This window comes from Haemorhous mexicanus, chromosome 4, assembly GCF_027477595.1.
Source record: "Haemorhous mexicanus isolate bHaeMex1 chromosome 4, bHaeMex1.pri, whole genome shotgun sequence".
In the NCBI taxonomy this organism is placed as follows: domain Eukaryota; kingdom Metazoa; phylum Chordata; class Aves; order Passeriformes; family Fringillidae; genus Haemorhous; species Haemorhous mexicanus.
In genome coordinates, this window is record NC_082344.1 from 38,200,791 (window position 1) to 38,219,613 (window position 18,823).

The 18,823-nt window shown below is 36.0% G+C and overlaps 1 protein-coding gene across 1 annotated transcript in view; it reads left to right on the plus strand.

The window, feature by feature from the left end:
* TLL1 (tolloid like 1) overlaps positions 1 to 18,823 on the plus strand; it is a 125,786-nt gene that overhangs the window by 41,850 nt on the left and 65,113 nt on the right. The window contains exons 2-3 of the mRNA XM_059844491.1: positions 13,635 to 13,745; positions 17,648 to 17,728. Of these exons, the coding sequence (XP_059700474.1) occupies positions 13,635 to 13,745; positions 17,648 to 17,728 (192 nt within the window). The remainder of the gene's footprint in view (positions 1 to 13,634; positions 13,746 to 17,647; positions 17,729 to 18,823) is intronic.

Here is an 18,823-nt window from a genome sequence, read left to right on the forward strand (position 1 = left end):
TGCTCTCTGAAGTGTCCCTTGTGCATTCATGATTTTCTAACACATTCATCAAAGCTAATAGCTTTTGGGGTGCCACAAAGACAGTTTTTGGTATATGCACAACCCATAGCTATGCTTCTTTCTTTTGTCTGCCATGAAAATAACAATTAGGTCATGTAGCACAGGATTTTTATTTTTTCTTTTTTTTTCAACATTGTCTTGTAGATTACATGACAATTTCCTGTCTATCCCCATTCTGCCTTATATCTTTTTTTGGTATTTGTTAGTTCTAAGATTAATATGTCAGTCTTTCAGTTGAAAATGAGCATGAGGTTCTGGTGATATATTTGTATTGATTGTACTAAAAATCTGACTATCTTTAAATATGGTTATTTTTTTCCTGTACTTTAGGAACTAGTGCAAGAATAATTTATAAATCAGGTCACTCATTTTCACAATAGTGAAGGCGCTTCTAGTTGACACTTTTATAGATTAGTTTTTATATGCCATTTGGATGATTTTCCACATGAATGTATTTATTCCAGTAATAGTCATGTTATGATAAATTTTTTTTCTTTTTGGGATCTGAGTTTTTGGGAATATCTAGTAACTGAATAACTCATGATTTTCACAAGAGGGCTGTGATAGTACGGCTCTCTAATAACTGAAGCAGTATTCATGCCCCCAATCCACAGTCTGAACTCTTGTCTTCCTAAAAGAGCTCCAAACAGATCAGTTTTTATAAAATGACAATCTGTGGATATTTCAGTTATGAACAGAAAATTTAAAGCATTCATTTCCAAACATAGGGAGTGACCCAGGATCATTCACCTGAAATCTTATCTGTCCCAAAATACACTGTATTATTATTCAAAGACCAATGCCTTAAAGAGCTCTGCTCTAGAGCACTGGCTCAGCAAATCCTTCTGTTTGGTTCTTTATTAGGAAGTCTATTTTCAGTTACTCTTGTATTAACTTGGGGAAATAGTTACAACAAGTGTGTGCACTGGCACAGTTTGTACGTGAGAAACGTGGACATGGAGGATTGTGATTTACAGAGCAGGATTCCTATGAGCAGAGATAGTGCGTAGAAGAAAGCATGTTTTGTATGCCTGGCTTTTTTTTCCTCCCACATGTGGAACACAAATCTCTCAAATATTTACAGGGGTATGCTTTTTGATGGTTTAGGATTTGTCTCCAGCACCATGTCCAAGAGTTAAATGAAAATACTTTTTAAACACAGTAATAATATGTATGGTCTGCTTAAGAGGTAAGTGATACAGTAGCATGTTTTCTGACTGCTCTTTACTTGGTCAAGTGCTTTTCCTTGGTTTTCTACATATTCATGTTTATTTTTGAACTGTTTGCTTTGGAAGCATAAAAGAATAAAGAAAGAAGATCACTTAGGAGTTAAAGAACCTACTACCGTTCTCCATTTCTAAAATGTTAATAGTCAAGGAAATTTGAAATATTAGATCCTTGGTGCCATAGGCTAAACAGCAGTCCTCTGAAAAGGTTAATATTTAATTTGGCATATTTGCTCTGAATGTTAGCTATATTAAATATTTGTATTTTCTCTGAGCTTGAAAGAAGCTTAGTATTTTCAGCATCTTGTGTAATTCCTATTTCCAGAGATATATTAAGAGGTTATTTAAGGTCACCACTGTGTTGCTGTCAAAAGACACAGCCCTCCCAGCCAGCAGACCAAGCTAGCCCAGGGTGAGCTGGCTAGAAACATCGTGTTTGGCTCATGCACTTTGTTTCAGCTCCTGAATTGTACTGAAAGACATCTGAAAATATACTCTGAGAATAATTTAGGCAGTAACATCTTTATTAATTAAGAAACAACTCCATTAAAAAAAAAAAGAAATACTTAGTATCTGTCTTCTCTGTATTCGTGCAAACAGCAGCTGCAATTAAGGCTGTTGTAGCTGAAAGGGGAGAAGCAGTGTCTGCGAGTGGGATGGCAAATGGACCCCGGGACACTGTTCCTGCTAACATATGGGCTGCTATTAGAGAGGAGCACAAGAAATCTGGTGGTGAGCAGTGCATAAGGAGCTGCAGGGACTTAATGAAGGCAAGAAGAGAAGAATAATTGACACGGAGAACAAGTCGGGATCTGTTATTTGAATTGGCCCTTTGGTGTTTCAGTTTGACATGCAAGCTAAAATGCTCTATAAAATGAGGATCAGCATGAGGCTGACTTTATGGAAATAGAAAGCCTAACCAAGGTATAACTGTTTGCTTTCTTTTAAGATTTGTGAAATTCTTGAACCTTCACATAGCTACCGTTTTACACCACAGAATGGTCTGTATTTAGATTCATGGACCCAGGTGTTTCTCACCAGAGGATTGATTTTATTTTATTTTGCTTGTGATGCATCAGCCTGATAATCGGCTGCAAACAAGTAGGAAACTGTAAGTCCTTATGAAAATCCCACTGCAAATTTGCACAATTTAACCTAATCAATTTGTGGCAGCCTGGGGGCGGCAATAGTGGTTGCAGCCTCACAAGTCTGGGGATAAGTACAGTCTTGCAAAGAAATCATAGGCACAGGAGAAAGCTGAAGTTGTGCATTTTTTTATTGTCCTCTCCCCTGCCTCCCCCGCTGAAGCTCTGTGGATGACACTTGAATTGCCACCGTGCCAAAAACTAGGAAATGAGTAAGTGTGGACTCAGTGCCATAATTCTCTTTGGAGCGGGGCGGAGATTCTGCTGGCTTGCAGCAGAGTACTTGCAGAAAGCTAGTAGTCTTCACTGGTTAGAAACAAGGATTTAAAAAAGCTTTTAACAGTTATGCTGGATAGTGCTTTTCAAGAGCAAACAAATAAGTGCAAAGATGAAATGAGGTTTCATTGTTTCCATCAAGAGGAAAAATACTTCAACAATGGAATAAGTTCTGTCTCAAGTATTCTCATGGCTAAAATTGCTCAGAAAAATAAACTATGTAAGAATCAGATGTATCAAATATTAAATTCTACACATTAACTTGGTATTAGGCATTGGATAACATCAATACTTTTCCACTGTACATTTACTGTCACCTCACTAACTCTAAGGATAATTTTTCACTTTCTCTTTTACTTGCTGTGTCCAAAAAATAATCAGCAGCTGTACAGAGTCTCCATGGGAAAATAAAACCCAACCACTTAAATTACAAAGGGGGGAGGGAGAGGGAGGAAACAGTATTCAGAGGCAAGCAAGGAAAATAGTTGTGATGCATGGGACTCATCATTTCTGTTTTAAACGATTACATGAATTGCATGATACAGAGTTAAGGAATCAGGCTTCAACTTTTTAGCTTTATTGACTAAAATTTGTACTCTGGTAAGGAAAAAAATGTGGTAGGAGACAGCTACTGAATATGAAGACAGAAATGTAGAATTGCCTTGGTCCAATACCCAGAACTGACTGTATTAAGCACTGGACCACTGCCAAAAAAAGCAGCATTAAGAGCTATTTAGTCTCTTTCCTTGTCTTTTTCACAGAGCCAAGTCACAGAATGATGTGCTAAAATATGAGATGGAATGACTTAAGTGAGGTTCATGACTAAAATGATGGAAACAGGAAGCTGCAGCTGATAATGAAAATCACTTCTGAAACCTATAATAGGGGTTTATTTAGATACAGTTTAATAATTCTCCATGTTTAAATATAAAATGATGTAAATGGAGCAATATTTATTTCATGTGGTATGATGACAACCTTGATCCTGAATGCCAGATAATCCCTTAGATATGCACTTTCCTTTCTGTGCCATTTGGCTTTCTGTATAAATCTTTGGTTGCATTTAATGATTATTCAGGATTTTCTGTTTTCGAGGTACTACTTACTTTAGCCTACTTGGGATTTCATGTCTGTGAGAAAATGAACATTTTTTTCATTTCCCATAGATGAGGAAAAGGTACAGAAGGGGAGGGTTTCCACATATATCAGTGCTGCTTTATTGTAACATTATTGTGACATGCTCCTTATGTTCTAATGCCAAGCTATAAAGGAAGTGTTGCTGTGGCTTCTTGTCGTTGCAGAGCAAAATTACCAGGGGAGTTCTCTCCCTAATTACTGAATTCCTTATTCTGTTCTACTCCATAGTAACAACCTGTAACACTAGAGGAAAGATGTTATGGTTGTGGAATTTCTTGAAGACTGGTATTGCCAGAGCCAGATAGCTTATCTAAGTAGTTATTCCTTTTTATTTTTTTATTATGATTCCTCTCCCCAGATTGCTGCTGCTGCTTCCCCCTCAGAGCTGCTGTGCAGTGCTTATGCTCTGCTGTCTTTGGCCATGAGTGTGCTGTCCTTGTACCAGGATTCTTTCAGGGGGAGCCATTCATATCTGACTTGCCTGGGTGTTGTGGAAGATGACAGCACCCAGGGAAATATGCTTACAAAGGTGTATGACCAGGAAACTACTACTCTCCTGTAGTGTTTATAAATATAATTCTTCATCTTATCAGAAATAATAATTTTTTTACTTAATTTTGTGACTTACTGTCACTGAAATGCTGGGATGTTAAATTGAAGTTGAGATCAAATCTGATGTGCCACATACCAGCAGTAGTCTATTTCTGTATAAATCTTTTCTTAATTTTGTTCTTCATCTTTGAAAGGGATTTTATTCTCTGAAATCCTTACAATTCAATAATACCTCAATTCCATGGAATGGTTTGGAAGTTACCTTTTTTCTAAGTCTGCAAGTTGGAAAAGCATATAAAAGATTTTACCTCTATCTTTTTAGCTACTTAAACTAATCTTTTGACTTGTGCCATGCATTATCTGTTAGCTTGTAATTCACTTGGTTTGGTGCTGATATTCTATTTTCTTGGTGTTTGAATGAAAATGTCTAAGACTTGCATCTTTGGGGAGGCCTTGTGCAGCTGCTGTGTCTGTCTCAGCCCTAACAGCTGTTCCATGTAGGTGGCACATTCAGACTGACAACTTTCTTTACAACAAGGATTTTTCTCCAGTCATCTGTGTGTGGCTTATTTCTGAAGTTATCCATTTCCCTATTCTCTAAGTAACTGAAATAATTAAAATCATTAAAATCTGTTCTTAATTTCAGAAGAAATTAGAGTTTTTCCTTTCCAGTCTTAAATGTCTGGGTTTTCAATATTTTTAAAAAAGATTTCACTATTTTGCCTCATGGAGTCTTTTTTTTTTTTTTTAATTATAAGAAAGTGTAGCCATATAATTGATTTTGGAGATCTTGACCCAAAGGTCATCCAGGGTAATGGAGTTTCAGAGTAAAATGAAGGTGAATATTATAGCATCATAGTGGTCGCACAGGACTATCTGGGGTAATTATGACTGTTGTAGTAATATTGATCTGAATTTGTCCCCTGGTGAATTTTTCTGACCTCCTTAATAAAGCTAGCTATAGCAGAAGTCAGTATTTGCAGGTGTCTGGGAACAGCAAAAAAGCCTTCATGACCTGTCAGCTTCTTTTCCTGTGCCAGAAGTCTCAGTCAGTTCTCCCTAAACTGAAGTCCAGCTAATACTGCTGCAATGGTTTCTGCTAGGGGTGATGAGCAACTTTCCCAGGAAGATGGAGAATTGTCTTCTCCACTCTGCTGTTCAGTGGCAGAAGGAGTAACAGGGCCAGGAAATGATGGTTTTTCTTGCATGTGGTTTCACATAAAGCAGTTCAGCATTTGCTGTGGTAACCAACATTATCTGTGATTGCCCTATATTTTTGGCACTCATGGATCTTCCCAAGAGTCACGGGTTTCTTGCTGTGGCTTTCCTTTCACAGTGGTTCATTGCTCTGAAGAAAGCCTCGTGTTTCGTTTTATTTTTTCTTAAGCTTCTGTTTCTGCGTACTAAAAACTTGAAATAGTAGAAAATTGTAGTAAGACATATTAATAGTAGGATGGATAAGTGGGTCTCCTTGAGATGATTTCTCTGTAGCATTGTTTTGCCAATACCTGGCCTGAGGCAGTTATGAGTGGCAAAGAGAAGTTCTCTGTGTAGCTGCTTGTTTCACCAACAGTGTGCAGGCACCTTTGCTGTTTTCTGAGCAGTCTCCTCTGCCCTCAGTTCAGTGGTTAACCCATTATATGAGCAATCAATTTTACCAGCTACAGAGCATGTGTGGTGTTGATGATGGTCTCACACAAAAAAAGAAAATAGTTACTGAAAGGCAAGAAACTTGCCAGGTTGAGCAGCTTAACCAAGAACAAAACCTTTCACAGAGTAGCTGTTGCAATATTGAGGAGCAAAACACACTGTCCTCAAAACACACTGCAGTAAGTTTAGGAGTAAGGCTTGTGCTTTTACCCAAGGTTGCAACTTCTGTCAGAATTGTCTTTGCTTTTTTGAAGTTTTTATTTTTATTTTACTGATTTTAAAGAAATATGAAAATTGTCACTAAAAAACAAAGCAGAAGAAAAATGGAATTGAAAAAAATCACTATTTTTAAATTAAGAACAAAATAAAAACTGGAATTAGCTCAGAGTAAATGGATATTTGTAAATTGAGGTTTATCTGTGCCATATTTAGGAATTTAGTGCCCCCTTTCAAAAAGATCAAGCTCTACAAGTGTCTCTTTTGGTCAGTGAAGGTTCTACTCAGATAAAGGATGTCGCAGCTATTCCATTTTCCTCACGAGTATTGCTTTATATGAGGTGTTTCCTGCTTTGAAAAAGCATGGCATGCCCCAGTGCCACTCCCAGTGTGGCCTGTGATGTGACTGCTGTGCTCCTGGAAGGGCTGTCTGGAACGAGCTGACTCTGTGGGATGGTGGATGGCTTTCCAGCAATTATTTCTCTTCTCCTGCCTTTGGCTCTACAGATGTTTCTGTGTCCCCAGTCAGGTCCTACCTGGTTATTTTTCTGTCCTAGTCGGGTCAGTTTGGTAGTCACTTCCTGGAAATAGTGTGGAGTGGCTGTAGTGAAAAGCAGCACACCTCAGATGGGGCTCCCTAAGTGAAACATGGGAGCAGCAATAAGGAGTTGGTTCCCTGTGAGTTGCCCTGTCTTGTTTCAATGATTTCTGAGAAAAGTATATTGTACCTGAATATCCCAGTAGGGATGTTGCCTTGCCAACATTTTACCTATAAATCTGAACACATGGTCGAAGGAAGGAAGCCCAAAGTGTTGTGTGTGGGGAATGCTGGGAGGATTTCTAGGGGTGGATGATGTGAGACATTGGTGAGTTGCAGATAATGCTGTCAACATGGAAATAGAGTCATAAAAGTTTCTAGTAAATTGCATTACAATTTGTTCTTCTAAGGCCACATCACTACCACATACAAGCTAGCTGATTTCTGGATAGCTTTGTGTGTCCGTGTGAGCTGTTGTCAAGGGATGCCACATTCAGAAGTATGGAGGAATGAATTTCCTACTGGTGTACAGTCTGGAGATGTTTAAAGTATTCAGTCATCATTACTTTGTTTTCTGATAGAAGTGGAAATGATACATTGCTTAGGGAAAATTGTTTTCTGATTGTGAGTTTGAAAAAAAAAATTGGTATGAGTGTTGATGAACTTGCTATTTTATATCATTTATGTGGAAACATGGAAGCAGCCTGTCAGAGGTGTTACATCCCTTTTCAGGTGTGCCTATGTGAGCTTTTTCAAGTATGTAAGTTTTTTCAGTATATATCTATTATTTCCATGGCAATTGTTTAGAGTTGTGCAGATTTGCAAATGCTGCATGCTGAAAATCATGAAATAGCTAATTTTTGATGTGTCTTTGAAAATAGGTTACCTTGCTCTTCTATTTTATGCAGTTAAAGTTTCACTTAACTTCCCTTCTCTGACATACTTTTGTCCAATAAAAGGGCAAATTGATTTGGGTAATTATTTAACACTTGATTAAATTAACTTTTGCTTGAAAGTTTTGTGGGCAGTGTATGGCAATGCAGAAATTTATTGCACAGTTACAGCTGAAGGCAGCACTTGTGATGAACAATGATGGAAAGAGTTCAGGATATGGTGTGCAGTGTTATGCTCATGGTTGTACACAAGATCTTTTGCTGTTTATTTGCCCTGTCTTGTTCTCAGTTTGATAATTTCTAAAAAGAAGTGTATTGCACCTGAAAATCTTAGAAAGACTGAAATAATTTGAAGACAATGGTAATAGAGAATAAGGTTAGTTACAGTAGTGTATGTTGCTGTCCTTGTAATGAGGTAAAATTGTCTTTATTTACTTAGCTTTAATCTTTCCATTTTCTGTTCAGATTTAGAGGCAGTTATATAAGTTGTGAACGGATTGTATGGAATAGAGTGACTCACCAAGATAGCATAGTGCTCGTAGCTGTGTTGTTACAGGGAAGTGCTCAATGACTCAGCTATAGAAGAGTCTGCTAATTGGAACTGCTGTGCATGTGGATTTAGATGAATATCTGCCCTGAAGCTGTCCAGCACACTTTCTGACACCTCCTACTGCATGAATTACTGGGCAGGCTTTGCTTTGTGTTGGGCATATCACCTTTAAGGATGTTAAAGGAGCTCTTCAGATTTCCTTGTTATGCCTTGCAGTTTTCTATTTACTTAATATTTTTTGTTGTCCATTCTTGGCAGCTTCTGCAAAGGGGATGAAGCTGTATGTGCTTTGCCCTCCCAGTAGCATACCAAAATATGAGGCTTTGCTTTTGAAATGTCTTCTAGTATTGCCTGAATCCTTTCATTGGTATCTTCTCAGTACAGGAGTAATCCCTCTGTCAAAATTCTGTGTCTACTAACAGGACAAGATCACAGTTTGCATCTCAGTTTACGTCTCAGTTTGGGAAGGTCTCAGTTGAACATGTTTCTCTGAGGAGTCATCAGACCAAATCAGGCCCTGGGAATGGTCTTGGAGTGGTGTTGGTCTCTGAGGGGTAGCTGAGTGGTCCCAACCTACCCCATGGTCAAGTTGGTTTTCTTGGGCTGTGCTGCTGTGCTGTAGGGACAAACACCAGCAATCCCAGCCTACTTGCATTTTATGTTGTTGTCAATATTGGTATGAATGCTAGCAGGAATATATTTTATTAAAAAATGGCTGCTTATGATTTGAGTTTTAAAAAGCAAAATTGTAGGAGGAATTGTGAGGAAGCTTAAAGTAGATAATTCTGTTATTCCAATAATAAGAATATACTCCTGTCTATTTTTTGCAGACTTACATGTTAATTGGTATTTCAAATCCTAGAATAAGCCATCCTACTACATATTGCAGCCCTATGGTATTTAGCAAATAATTTCTTTCTTCCAGACATCTTGAAAGTTGTGAAAGATGTTTTTATTGACATTGTATATGCTCATTGACTCATACCATGTGTGTATATCTATAAAGATAAAATAGTTCAACTCTCTTATTTGAAAATTATACATCCTACTTATTTTCCTGTTTGTTTTGTGCTGGTGAGCTAATTGGCTACAGGTTGCAAACTTGTCTGCCTTCGTGGCAGTGTTTTGGTTTTTTTTTTTTAGACCTTTTTGAAGGTGCTGTTTAACTGGGAGCTTTTGAGTTGTGTGAAAGCAGAACTGCATCTGCTGGTTAAGTGTCTTCTCTATTTTAACAGCTCTACAAAAATCCTTCTCGACTGTTACACAAAAACATGCCTTTACTGCATAACCAGGTTTTGTCCACCTTTCAGAATCAGCTGTGTGTATTCTCTCTGTTGGATTTGTTTAAGTGCATCATGGTGGGGCCATATAAAACATATGAAAAGAGAAAACAAAAACTACCTGGCGTGAAATCTGGTGTGATAGCGTATTGTCTCTATCAAATACTGGACAAAAAGGTCCATTTTCTTTTTTCTTAAGAACCTTTATATAATAAAAGCTATTTGAATTACTTTTTCTCTGCAATTAATACTGTCTCAGATATACAACAGATATTTCTTAAGTTCATTGGCAGTCTTCCATTTTCAAAAGAAACAAAAAAGCCATCTGTAATATCAAGTTTTTGTGATCACTGAAGAAATAGATAGTATGACACAGTAGAGGTACATTAAGTTCTGTTTGGATCACTTTTTAAGTTTTTCTATCCATTTGTTTCAGTCTTGTTTCCTTGCCTAGTCAATTGATTATCAGTTTCTTGTTAATTTTCCAGATGAAACAAATGACTTAAATACATGTGAAAAATGAGTGAACAGCTGAACTGATCAAGTCTGTCAGAAGTTCCTTGGAGGGAGCTACTAAAGCTCTTAATCCTAACGTGCTCTTAGCAAAGCCTTTAACATCATGCCTTGCATACCCAAACAATCCTCTGCTTGCTTTCGGTAACGTTAACATTGGTTTGTGACATGATGAAGTATACCAAGTGACTTCTTCAGATGGTTTCAGGCCATAAAAGCTTTAAGGCAGGAGATAAAACTACGGTCTTCTCTTGTTACAAAGTATTTTGACACTTTAACTGGCATTCCCAAAAATTAAAGGATACTTTTAATAGGTTTGGGGGATAATTTTTAAACTTTTTTGATAATTCTGTCAGGGTTGTGATTTTGGCTTTGAAGGGCAGAATTAAGGGCAGAATATCCAGTGCAGACCTTTAATTGGAAAAACAGGTGAAATTTTAAAAATCAGTTATCACCTCCCTTTTTGTCTCAGTTGCTGATTGCTTGGACTGCATTGAAATTAAAGAACATCCAGTCAACTGTTGTTTCTTTTGCTAGGTAAAGTAAAATTAATTCAGATGATCAGAGGTTTAGTTCAGTAGAAATAAAGTGACACTTATTAGGCTGTTTCTAAAGTCAAATGAGATCATTTTATCAAGGTTGCTGTGTTTTGGCATGTTTATTGTCTTCTGCAAAACAGAATTCCCTTGAGTAAAATGAGCTAGTGGGCTGAAGAAAGTTCCAAATTTCCCATTGTATTTTAATTAAATAATCTTATCTATTTCTGATGTTAGTGGTTACTCATATTTCTTTAGTATGTCAGAGAATGTGGCTGCTATTGGTCACATACTTTACTTGTTTATGGTTACGTGACACTTGTATTAGGACTTATTATTAAATTACTGTGGTTATATTATTGGTAAACTCAACCTGGTCCTTGGTTGCTAATCAAAACCTAGCTAATGCTCCAGGTGTTTAACAAAAATTTCATGTCTAAGGCAACAAAGTTGCTCCACACTGCCTGAACACTATGGTATGTTTTACCTAAATACCCAAAAATTTGATACTTTTATGTCAGACAAATTCAAAGGAATTAGTATTTCTCTTGGTATTTTCATCTTTGAGTGAATGTTTCCACAGTGAAGTGGTAAAAGTGATAAAGATGCATCACCAGGACTAGGGCAGATATTTTCCTTTTTTTTTTCTACTTTATTGTTAGTAGGAAGTTTGATTTGCCTTGTGTTTTCCTATTTATACATCAGTATTACACACAGAAACCAGTGATTTCTGCTAATGCATTTCTGTCAGTGGGCTGTCTTTTGCATCATCCGCTGTTAATTTTGAATCTTCCTTTTGTTAACTCTCAATATCACCAGGAAAGGAAAATGGCCTTGCTACTAAGCTTTAACACTTCATTGATTTTGGTGTGGGCAGTCTGTGTGGCTTCTGCTGGGGCACCTCGTGTCTCTACAGACAGAAATGTTAATAGTTTCTTCCTTTTACAACTTTGTTCTGATTATTCAAGTTTGCAATCTGTTCATGTGCTTATACAGAGGTCCCCATTATGAATGGCATTCAAGAGAGAACTCCAGAAGATGTTTATAAAAGTAAATAATGTTTAGCTCAAGCAGATGGAGCCTACTGACTTTTTTCTTTCACTGTTCAAAACCCTGATAATTTGAGATTTTTTTTTTTCCTAGGAGCTTAAGGGAAAAGAGACACAAACATCTTGAGCTGTTACTGGCTTTGTGTCTTGATGGATGTGATGGTAAAACCATCCCCGGTGAGAGCAGGTTAGCTAGAGGAATGATGTCCCCAGTGTGACCAACATGAGCATGAGAACAGTGATCCTTGGCAGGATAGTGTTTCACAATGTGCTAGACTGAACAATTTCAGTAATTACCTCAAGTGCTTGTGGTTTCTAAGAACCATTATCTTGTGTAAAAAAATGATGTGTGTAGAAATATTAATATTTGGAGGAGACATAAAATATTGGTTGTGTTTTGAATTGAAAAGGTTAATTTTTAACTTCACTAATAATTTCATTATTAGCACTGTGAAGATGATCTGGGGATGTTTCAAAGGTATTTTACAGGGCAAGCTAGAAGCATATTCAACATAATTTCTCATAGCTGCCTTTTGTTCAGGAAAAATCATGTAAGTTGGAGGAGGCAATACAATATCTTGGAGTTATTTAAAAATACCTATCTTTTAAGTAAAAAACTTTTTAAAGTGGATTTAATTAAACACCAATGAATGTGAGCATCATATTCTGAGAAATGGGTAACTTTTGCAGCAACATGAAACTGCTGTGATGAGAATATTTTCTGATGAGTGGTCTTTAAAGTGTGATATAAAAAGCAAACAGAGAAGAGGAATACATTTAACAGCAATGTTTAGGATCAGTGTGAATGAAGGGAATACTAGAGAGGTTGATTTGGTAACAGCTGGACTTGGGACTAGGGTTTATTTGGGTAGAAGTGAAGAAAGTCTGCTGTTGAGCTGTGTAACAAAAAATCAAGCAGTTACTGATGTCTCCCTCAATGGGGGAAAGAAGGAAAGGAGTTGAAGATGAAACCAAGATTGAATCCAGGGGTTTTGTGACTCTGAAGGAACAGGAAAAGGAAGAATTTGGATAAAGATGATAAACAACCACTTTCAGCTCCTGGTAATTGGTACATGCTCTGTTGACTTCATTGCCAGCAGTTGAGAATATGGCTGCTGAGTTCAGCTTTAATGCTACCTTTGAATTGGCAGGGAGATCTCAGGATAAAATCTCAGCAAAAATAGGTGGAAATGAAAGTTTGAGGTTATAGATCCCGAATTCCTGGAAGTGGGATTGTATCATGGTCCACTAAGTTGTAGAGACAGCTTAGGGAAGATGAGTTACCTATGAAGAAGTGAAAAAGAAAAAAACTGAAAGAAAATACAGCCCAAGAAAAAGCAAAGAGAGAAGAAGAAATACACCAAAAAGACCAAAGGAAGGTTAAAAAGAGATTGGAGATTTGAAAAGTAAAGAATTTGAAAGCATCCTTTGTGAGATTAAATATAAAAGGAAAGCATACAAATAAACGGAGAGGAAAATAAAAAATAAAGGGTTTTTCTTTTCTCAGTTTAACAGAAAACAGATTTAATTATCTGAGCAAAACATAATGCAATATATAAAGCAACTGAATCATAATAAAAACTCCTTCAATAATTAGTATTTTTAGAGAGTTGTTAGGAAATGTAAAGGTTCAGTCTTCTCAGAAATGTACATATTTTACTTCATAGTTCAAATATTCACATCTCAGGGTCTTTTCTGCTTTGTTGTATTTAAATAGAGAAAACTACATACTAAAAAATTATTACTAGAATGACTCCAGATTTAAGTAGCTGCCTTTAGGTAATGTACAAAGAAACCAAATAGATGAAGATTCTGGAATAAGTTACTAGTCTTTTACTGGGTAGTTTTCTTATTTTCTCCATATAAAAATGTAGATCAGTAAGGAAATATGTGTGATATAAATATATTTGTCATAAACATTCCCAAAGGTTGTAAACATGGCATTATATTCTTCAGATTGGCTTTATTGTCCAAATAATTCTTTAATTAAATTGAGCTCTTTTTTATTTAAAGCTGTCTTTTGGGGAGATATTGCCTTAGATGATGAAGACTTAAAAATCTTTCAAATTGACAGGACGATTGACCTTACACAGCACTCCAACGAAAGACTTGGCCATAACACAGGTATGCTACTTCAACCTTGTTTTAATTTATTTTTCCTGTTAGTTAATTCTGTGTTTTAAATGTGCAAAGTCAGTATCATGTCTTGGATAACATTAGCTTACACTTAGAAAAGTTATTAAACAAAAGCTGTAGATTCACATTAGGCAAAAGAGAAGTAAAGCATTTAATTTTATTCCAGTATTTCTGTTGAAAAATGTCTTGTTGAATTGAGGAGCAGGAACTGGTAGGAAGATTAGAGTCTGCTCTGCAGGTGGTCATGTGGGAAAGGAAATTGTACAAAGCTTTGATTTCATCACTGAAAGTTCCTGATAGCAGAGCCCAAACACACCATGGAGAACGTATGTGGTATCCTGGAGGCAAAATTGGAAGCCTGGCATTGCAACCCCTCCTTTTGTTTTTTTTTTTTACTGTTTCACCCAGTTCTGTACCCAGACCTAGAGGAAACACTAGAATGTGTTCTTCATCCTTGCTCGATATGCCTTGTCTAAAAAACCAACTTTTTATTTGACATTTTAATACACATTTCTATGCTATTGTTAACATACAATGCATTAGCACCAGAAGCTGCAATCTGATTAAAAGAGGCAGCTGGGTATTCAGACAGATAGATAAAGAGATTTTTTTAATGTGTAAATGTCTGTTTGCAAGAGAGAAAACATAATCCATGCCTAAATTGATGTCTGTCTAATGTCTAAAAATTATGCTTTCAGGCTGTGATTAGTAAATTGATAACTGAGAATTTGTAAACTTTCAGGTTATGGTACAAAAAAAGCCAACTTACTGAGAAAAGTCTGGAAAAAGTGTTATTAGAAAATGTAAAAATTCATTACTGGAATTTGTTTGCTGTTAAGCATGCTTTATTTATGCCTGAACTGAGCTACCATAACTTATTCCTGATATGTGGAAAAAATTTTCAGACCAAAGAAGCAATTTTGAATTTAAGCATTCAATATCGATATATTTAGAAATAATTTTGTTCATTTTAAGTAGATGCTGTGATTAAAGTATTTTTATGACAACTTGAAAATTTATCTCCTTTTACATCCACTCATTTTTCCAAAACAGAAAAACTTTTGCTCACATCTAGATCTGGACTGGATCTTAGAATTAGTGGTCTCTCTGCTCACCTCTCCTCCAAACAAATAGTTTTAATTGCCTTTGAAGATATCTCAGGCACTAGTTTTGTTGAAAAAATGTAGAACAACATTAGTCATTTCCCCTTTAAAGTGGATCCAGTCAAGGGATTTCTTTGGCTTGCTGACTCCCACTTCTTTTTGCTTTTCTACTTTTTCTTTTTAACTGCAAAGTTATTATTATTTTTTGATTTCCACACAAAATTACACATTTTTAAGTATTTTTAAAATTATATTTAATTTTCTAATACTTAGTTTTTCCTTTCTTACATGTGTTGTGGCACGCACATGATTTTTCTTGTGGATGGTATCCTGTTCAAGATATTGAATCACCCTGTTAAGTACTGCCAATGCATTTGCATCAGTTTTTTCTACCTTTATGGCACAAAAAGAGTCGATGTAATTGTGATGATCAGTGAGAGAAAAACTTTGGAGAAAAACTCTCCTAAGTTAATGACTTCATAACTGCTCTCCATGAACCCTCAACATTCTTGGTCTTTCCAAAAAGAGCATTAGAGAAGTCAACTTTGCATTTCACATATGTAATTTACTTTCCTAAATTTACAGCATTCTTAGTGTGTAAACTAGGAATTGTGTGCTCATCTCTCCTAATTCCAAAAGAGCAAAATGCCAGCTAGCTCATTAGTATTAGGTAGCAACTGGAAAAGGAATAAAAGCAATGCTAGATATCTGTAATCTAGAAAACAAAATTTAGTCTTAGTTACAGACACAATGGCAATGAATTGTAAGCTTGATTTCTGGGCACTTTCTATTGTAGATTTTCACGGACTAAAGGTGACATCAGGTAAAAGGATTAGACACTTGTTTGTTAACCATCAAGAGGAAGTGATGGAGTCACAGTTGTTATTGCAACTCTAATTAAAATCCTGATGCTCACAGGCTGTGATTCACATTATGTGACTGCTCCTTTTCGTGAGGATTATCTGCCTGGATTTGTAGGGTCAGATAATCTGTGAGCTTCTTGGTGTATGGCTCTGTCATTTTATTTTTCATTTTGTACAAGCAAAATGCATAATTACTGTGAACAGAAAAAACCACTAAAGCTGATAACATTTATGTGTATAGTTTTATAAGTCCAAACTGCCAAAAGTATCCTCCATATCCTGCCTGAATTATGAGAAGATGCAGCAAATAGGAATTAAAACTTCTTTAGTCTATATGGTTTGGCAAGGCTGCATGTTAGACAGCTTAGAGACAGCTTAGTTGAGAGACTTTCTCTTTGGTTTTTCACTAAATGAAATAGATAGACTGCAATAAGACAGAAGAGTGTTTTGGGGTTTTTTTTCCCCTAAAAATATGGTATAACTCTTAAGTAACTAAAGGATTCTTTAGGGCTTTTCTATTATGTTTGACAGTTGATGCTTATAATGATTTTTTTAAATATTTATTTGGAATGCTTAGCTATAAGCCTTATTTTATAAGATGAATGAGAACATGAGAGACAATTACATTAATGATGATCAATGTTCTATCCTCTGCACTTTATGTTATAGTTACCCTGTAACTTGTAGGAAAGGAATCTATTACCTCATCTATTTAAAATGTTTTTAAAAATTTGGAAAATTTTTCTCAAGGGAGCCAGCAGCTATGTGACAGCATAATGCAAATAATTAGGCACGTTGTTATTCACTGAGCAGCCACACACTCACTTGCCTTATATGGAATTTTCTCATCTGTAATATGAATTTAGGAGTCTGTGTAAAAAATATATTTTCCACGTAGATATTAAAATTTTTAATAGAAAGTTGGGAAAGCCCTTTTCAGTGGTGTTGGAGGTTTCAATGGTCTGGTTTTTTGTATCTTTTTACTTTTTCAGTTGTTAAAGTAGTTTAGAAACTCTCTTGTCCTATAACAAGTAGTGACTTGTAAAATGCAGCTTACTGCAAACCTCTAAAATCACAAAACTTTCAGAACAATTCTGAATTATTTAACTGACTCATGTAGTGTAGTCAGTGTTATTGCTTCTGGTTTACTGGTGTTTGAAAAGCCACCTGTAGCTGCAGAAGGTTTATGTGTGAAGGGGGGATGTAACAGACCCAGATGCAGTAAACCCAGAAATGTGGTTTATTTCTGTAAATGGCATGGTAAATGTTAAAATAAACTACTTCCTACCTTAGGTTTTCATTGACTGCTGTAATTACACAGACATATATTTATCTATACCTGCCCAGTCTTACTGCCATATACATCAGCATGTGATGTTTCAAGGCCTTAAAAGCACATTGACAGCTCTATTTGCATGCTAGCAGAGAAAAACAAATCCTTCATGGCAAAACCAACCATATTAAGTTTTGCTGGGTTGGTTTGTTTGTTTGTTTTCTGATGAAACTTTGGCTGTTTGCTTTGTCTCCTTCCCCTCCCTTGAAATGAGAAAATTATGGAATGCATTCAGGAAATTTCTTTGAGAGTAACCCTTTTAGCTGTCAATCAATATGGCTCTGAGGATGTCAAGGTCACCAGGAAGAAAAAAGCTCCAAATAATAATTAGATGATGTAATTGTCATGACTTGCCTGAATAACAAAGACATGTTGGCTTATATTCATGGAATGCATATTAGAAAAATTTTCAGCTAATCATGTGTTTTTATCGCATTGTCGAGAGTACTTGAAATGTTTTTATGGAAATTATCAAAGATATGAAGCTTCCTTCAGGATGCCTCTCTTGGCTAATATGGTTTCTGTATGTGTAAAATTCCACAATTTTCACTTTTGGAAATTCCTTTCTTTTTTTTTCTTTTCTTTTTAAAGGTGGCTTTGGAGAGCATGGAATGTCAAAAAAACGTGGAGCCCTCTATCAGCTTATAGAGAGGATAAGAAGATTTGGCTCTGGTATTTTCACTGTTTAAATTAGCAAGTTGCCTGATGTGATAGTGTATCGTGAACATTATGATGATAGTACTTTAACACTTTAAATCCTTTCTGTATTACTATTGGCATAAACAAATTAGAAAGTTATTAGTGCAAGAATAGCCATGAAAAGATTAGCTCTTTTTGCCTCTTTCTTAGAGTTCTTCTTCCAGCATGAAATCTGAAAGCTAAACCACATAGTTTTAAATGTTATATTAAAAATTCTTTGTTTTATGACTGTGTTCACAGTTATGGACTTAACTAATGTCAATACAGTGTCTTTTCACTGCAAGCAGACTATGCTGCAAAGCTGCTAATTTAGTTTCTTTCCTACTTTTTTCTGGCTCCAGGTGGGGCATTCTGATGATTCATACTGTGAAGGATTTGTGGTGTGTTGTGCTGAACAAGCATATTTTTACATTAATCATACTCTTGTCAGTAGGAATGTAGTTGAATTGAGCAGCACATAGAAGTGGAATTCCCCCTAACTCTGGCTGAGTTTACACTGGGTATTTGATGCAAGAAGACATCACTTTAATGTTGTGTGAAACCTCACTTCAAAAAGGAAATTATGTGCAACTCCATTGTAATTGCACCACATTGGGTTAAACAGAGCATGGTAACTGCCTCTGCAGAGGTGCTTTGATATATAATCTTTGTTCTTTAAAGGAGAATTAAAATTTTAGTATTGCATAAATTCTTGTAATCTTTTGGGTGCAGTTTGGAATAAATTTCTTGCTTAGACCTCTAAAAAGCACAAATGAAAATAATTTGGAATGGTAAAATATTTAAATAAACTGTGTGCTGTGGTTCAGTAATGACTGCATGCTAAGTATAAAAATAGTTTTTGGTAAAGAGTCTGCCTATACTGTAGGCACTTTGTGTGTAATTTGTTGTGTAATTCTCATTTACACACTCATTTAATTACAATGATGAGCCATTTGCTTTACCTGGTTTTGGTTTTTGGTTTGTTTTTTTTTTTTTTTTTAACCCTGGAATTTTCTGTATAATTCCTGGTGTAATTCAAGTTACATGTTGGTTGTCACAAAGACAGGTTTTCTTCCCAGTTATCAGAGC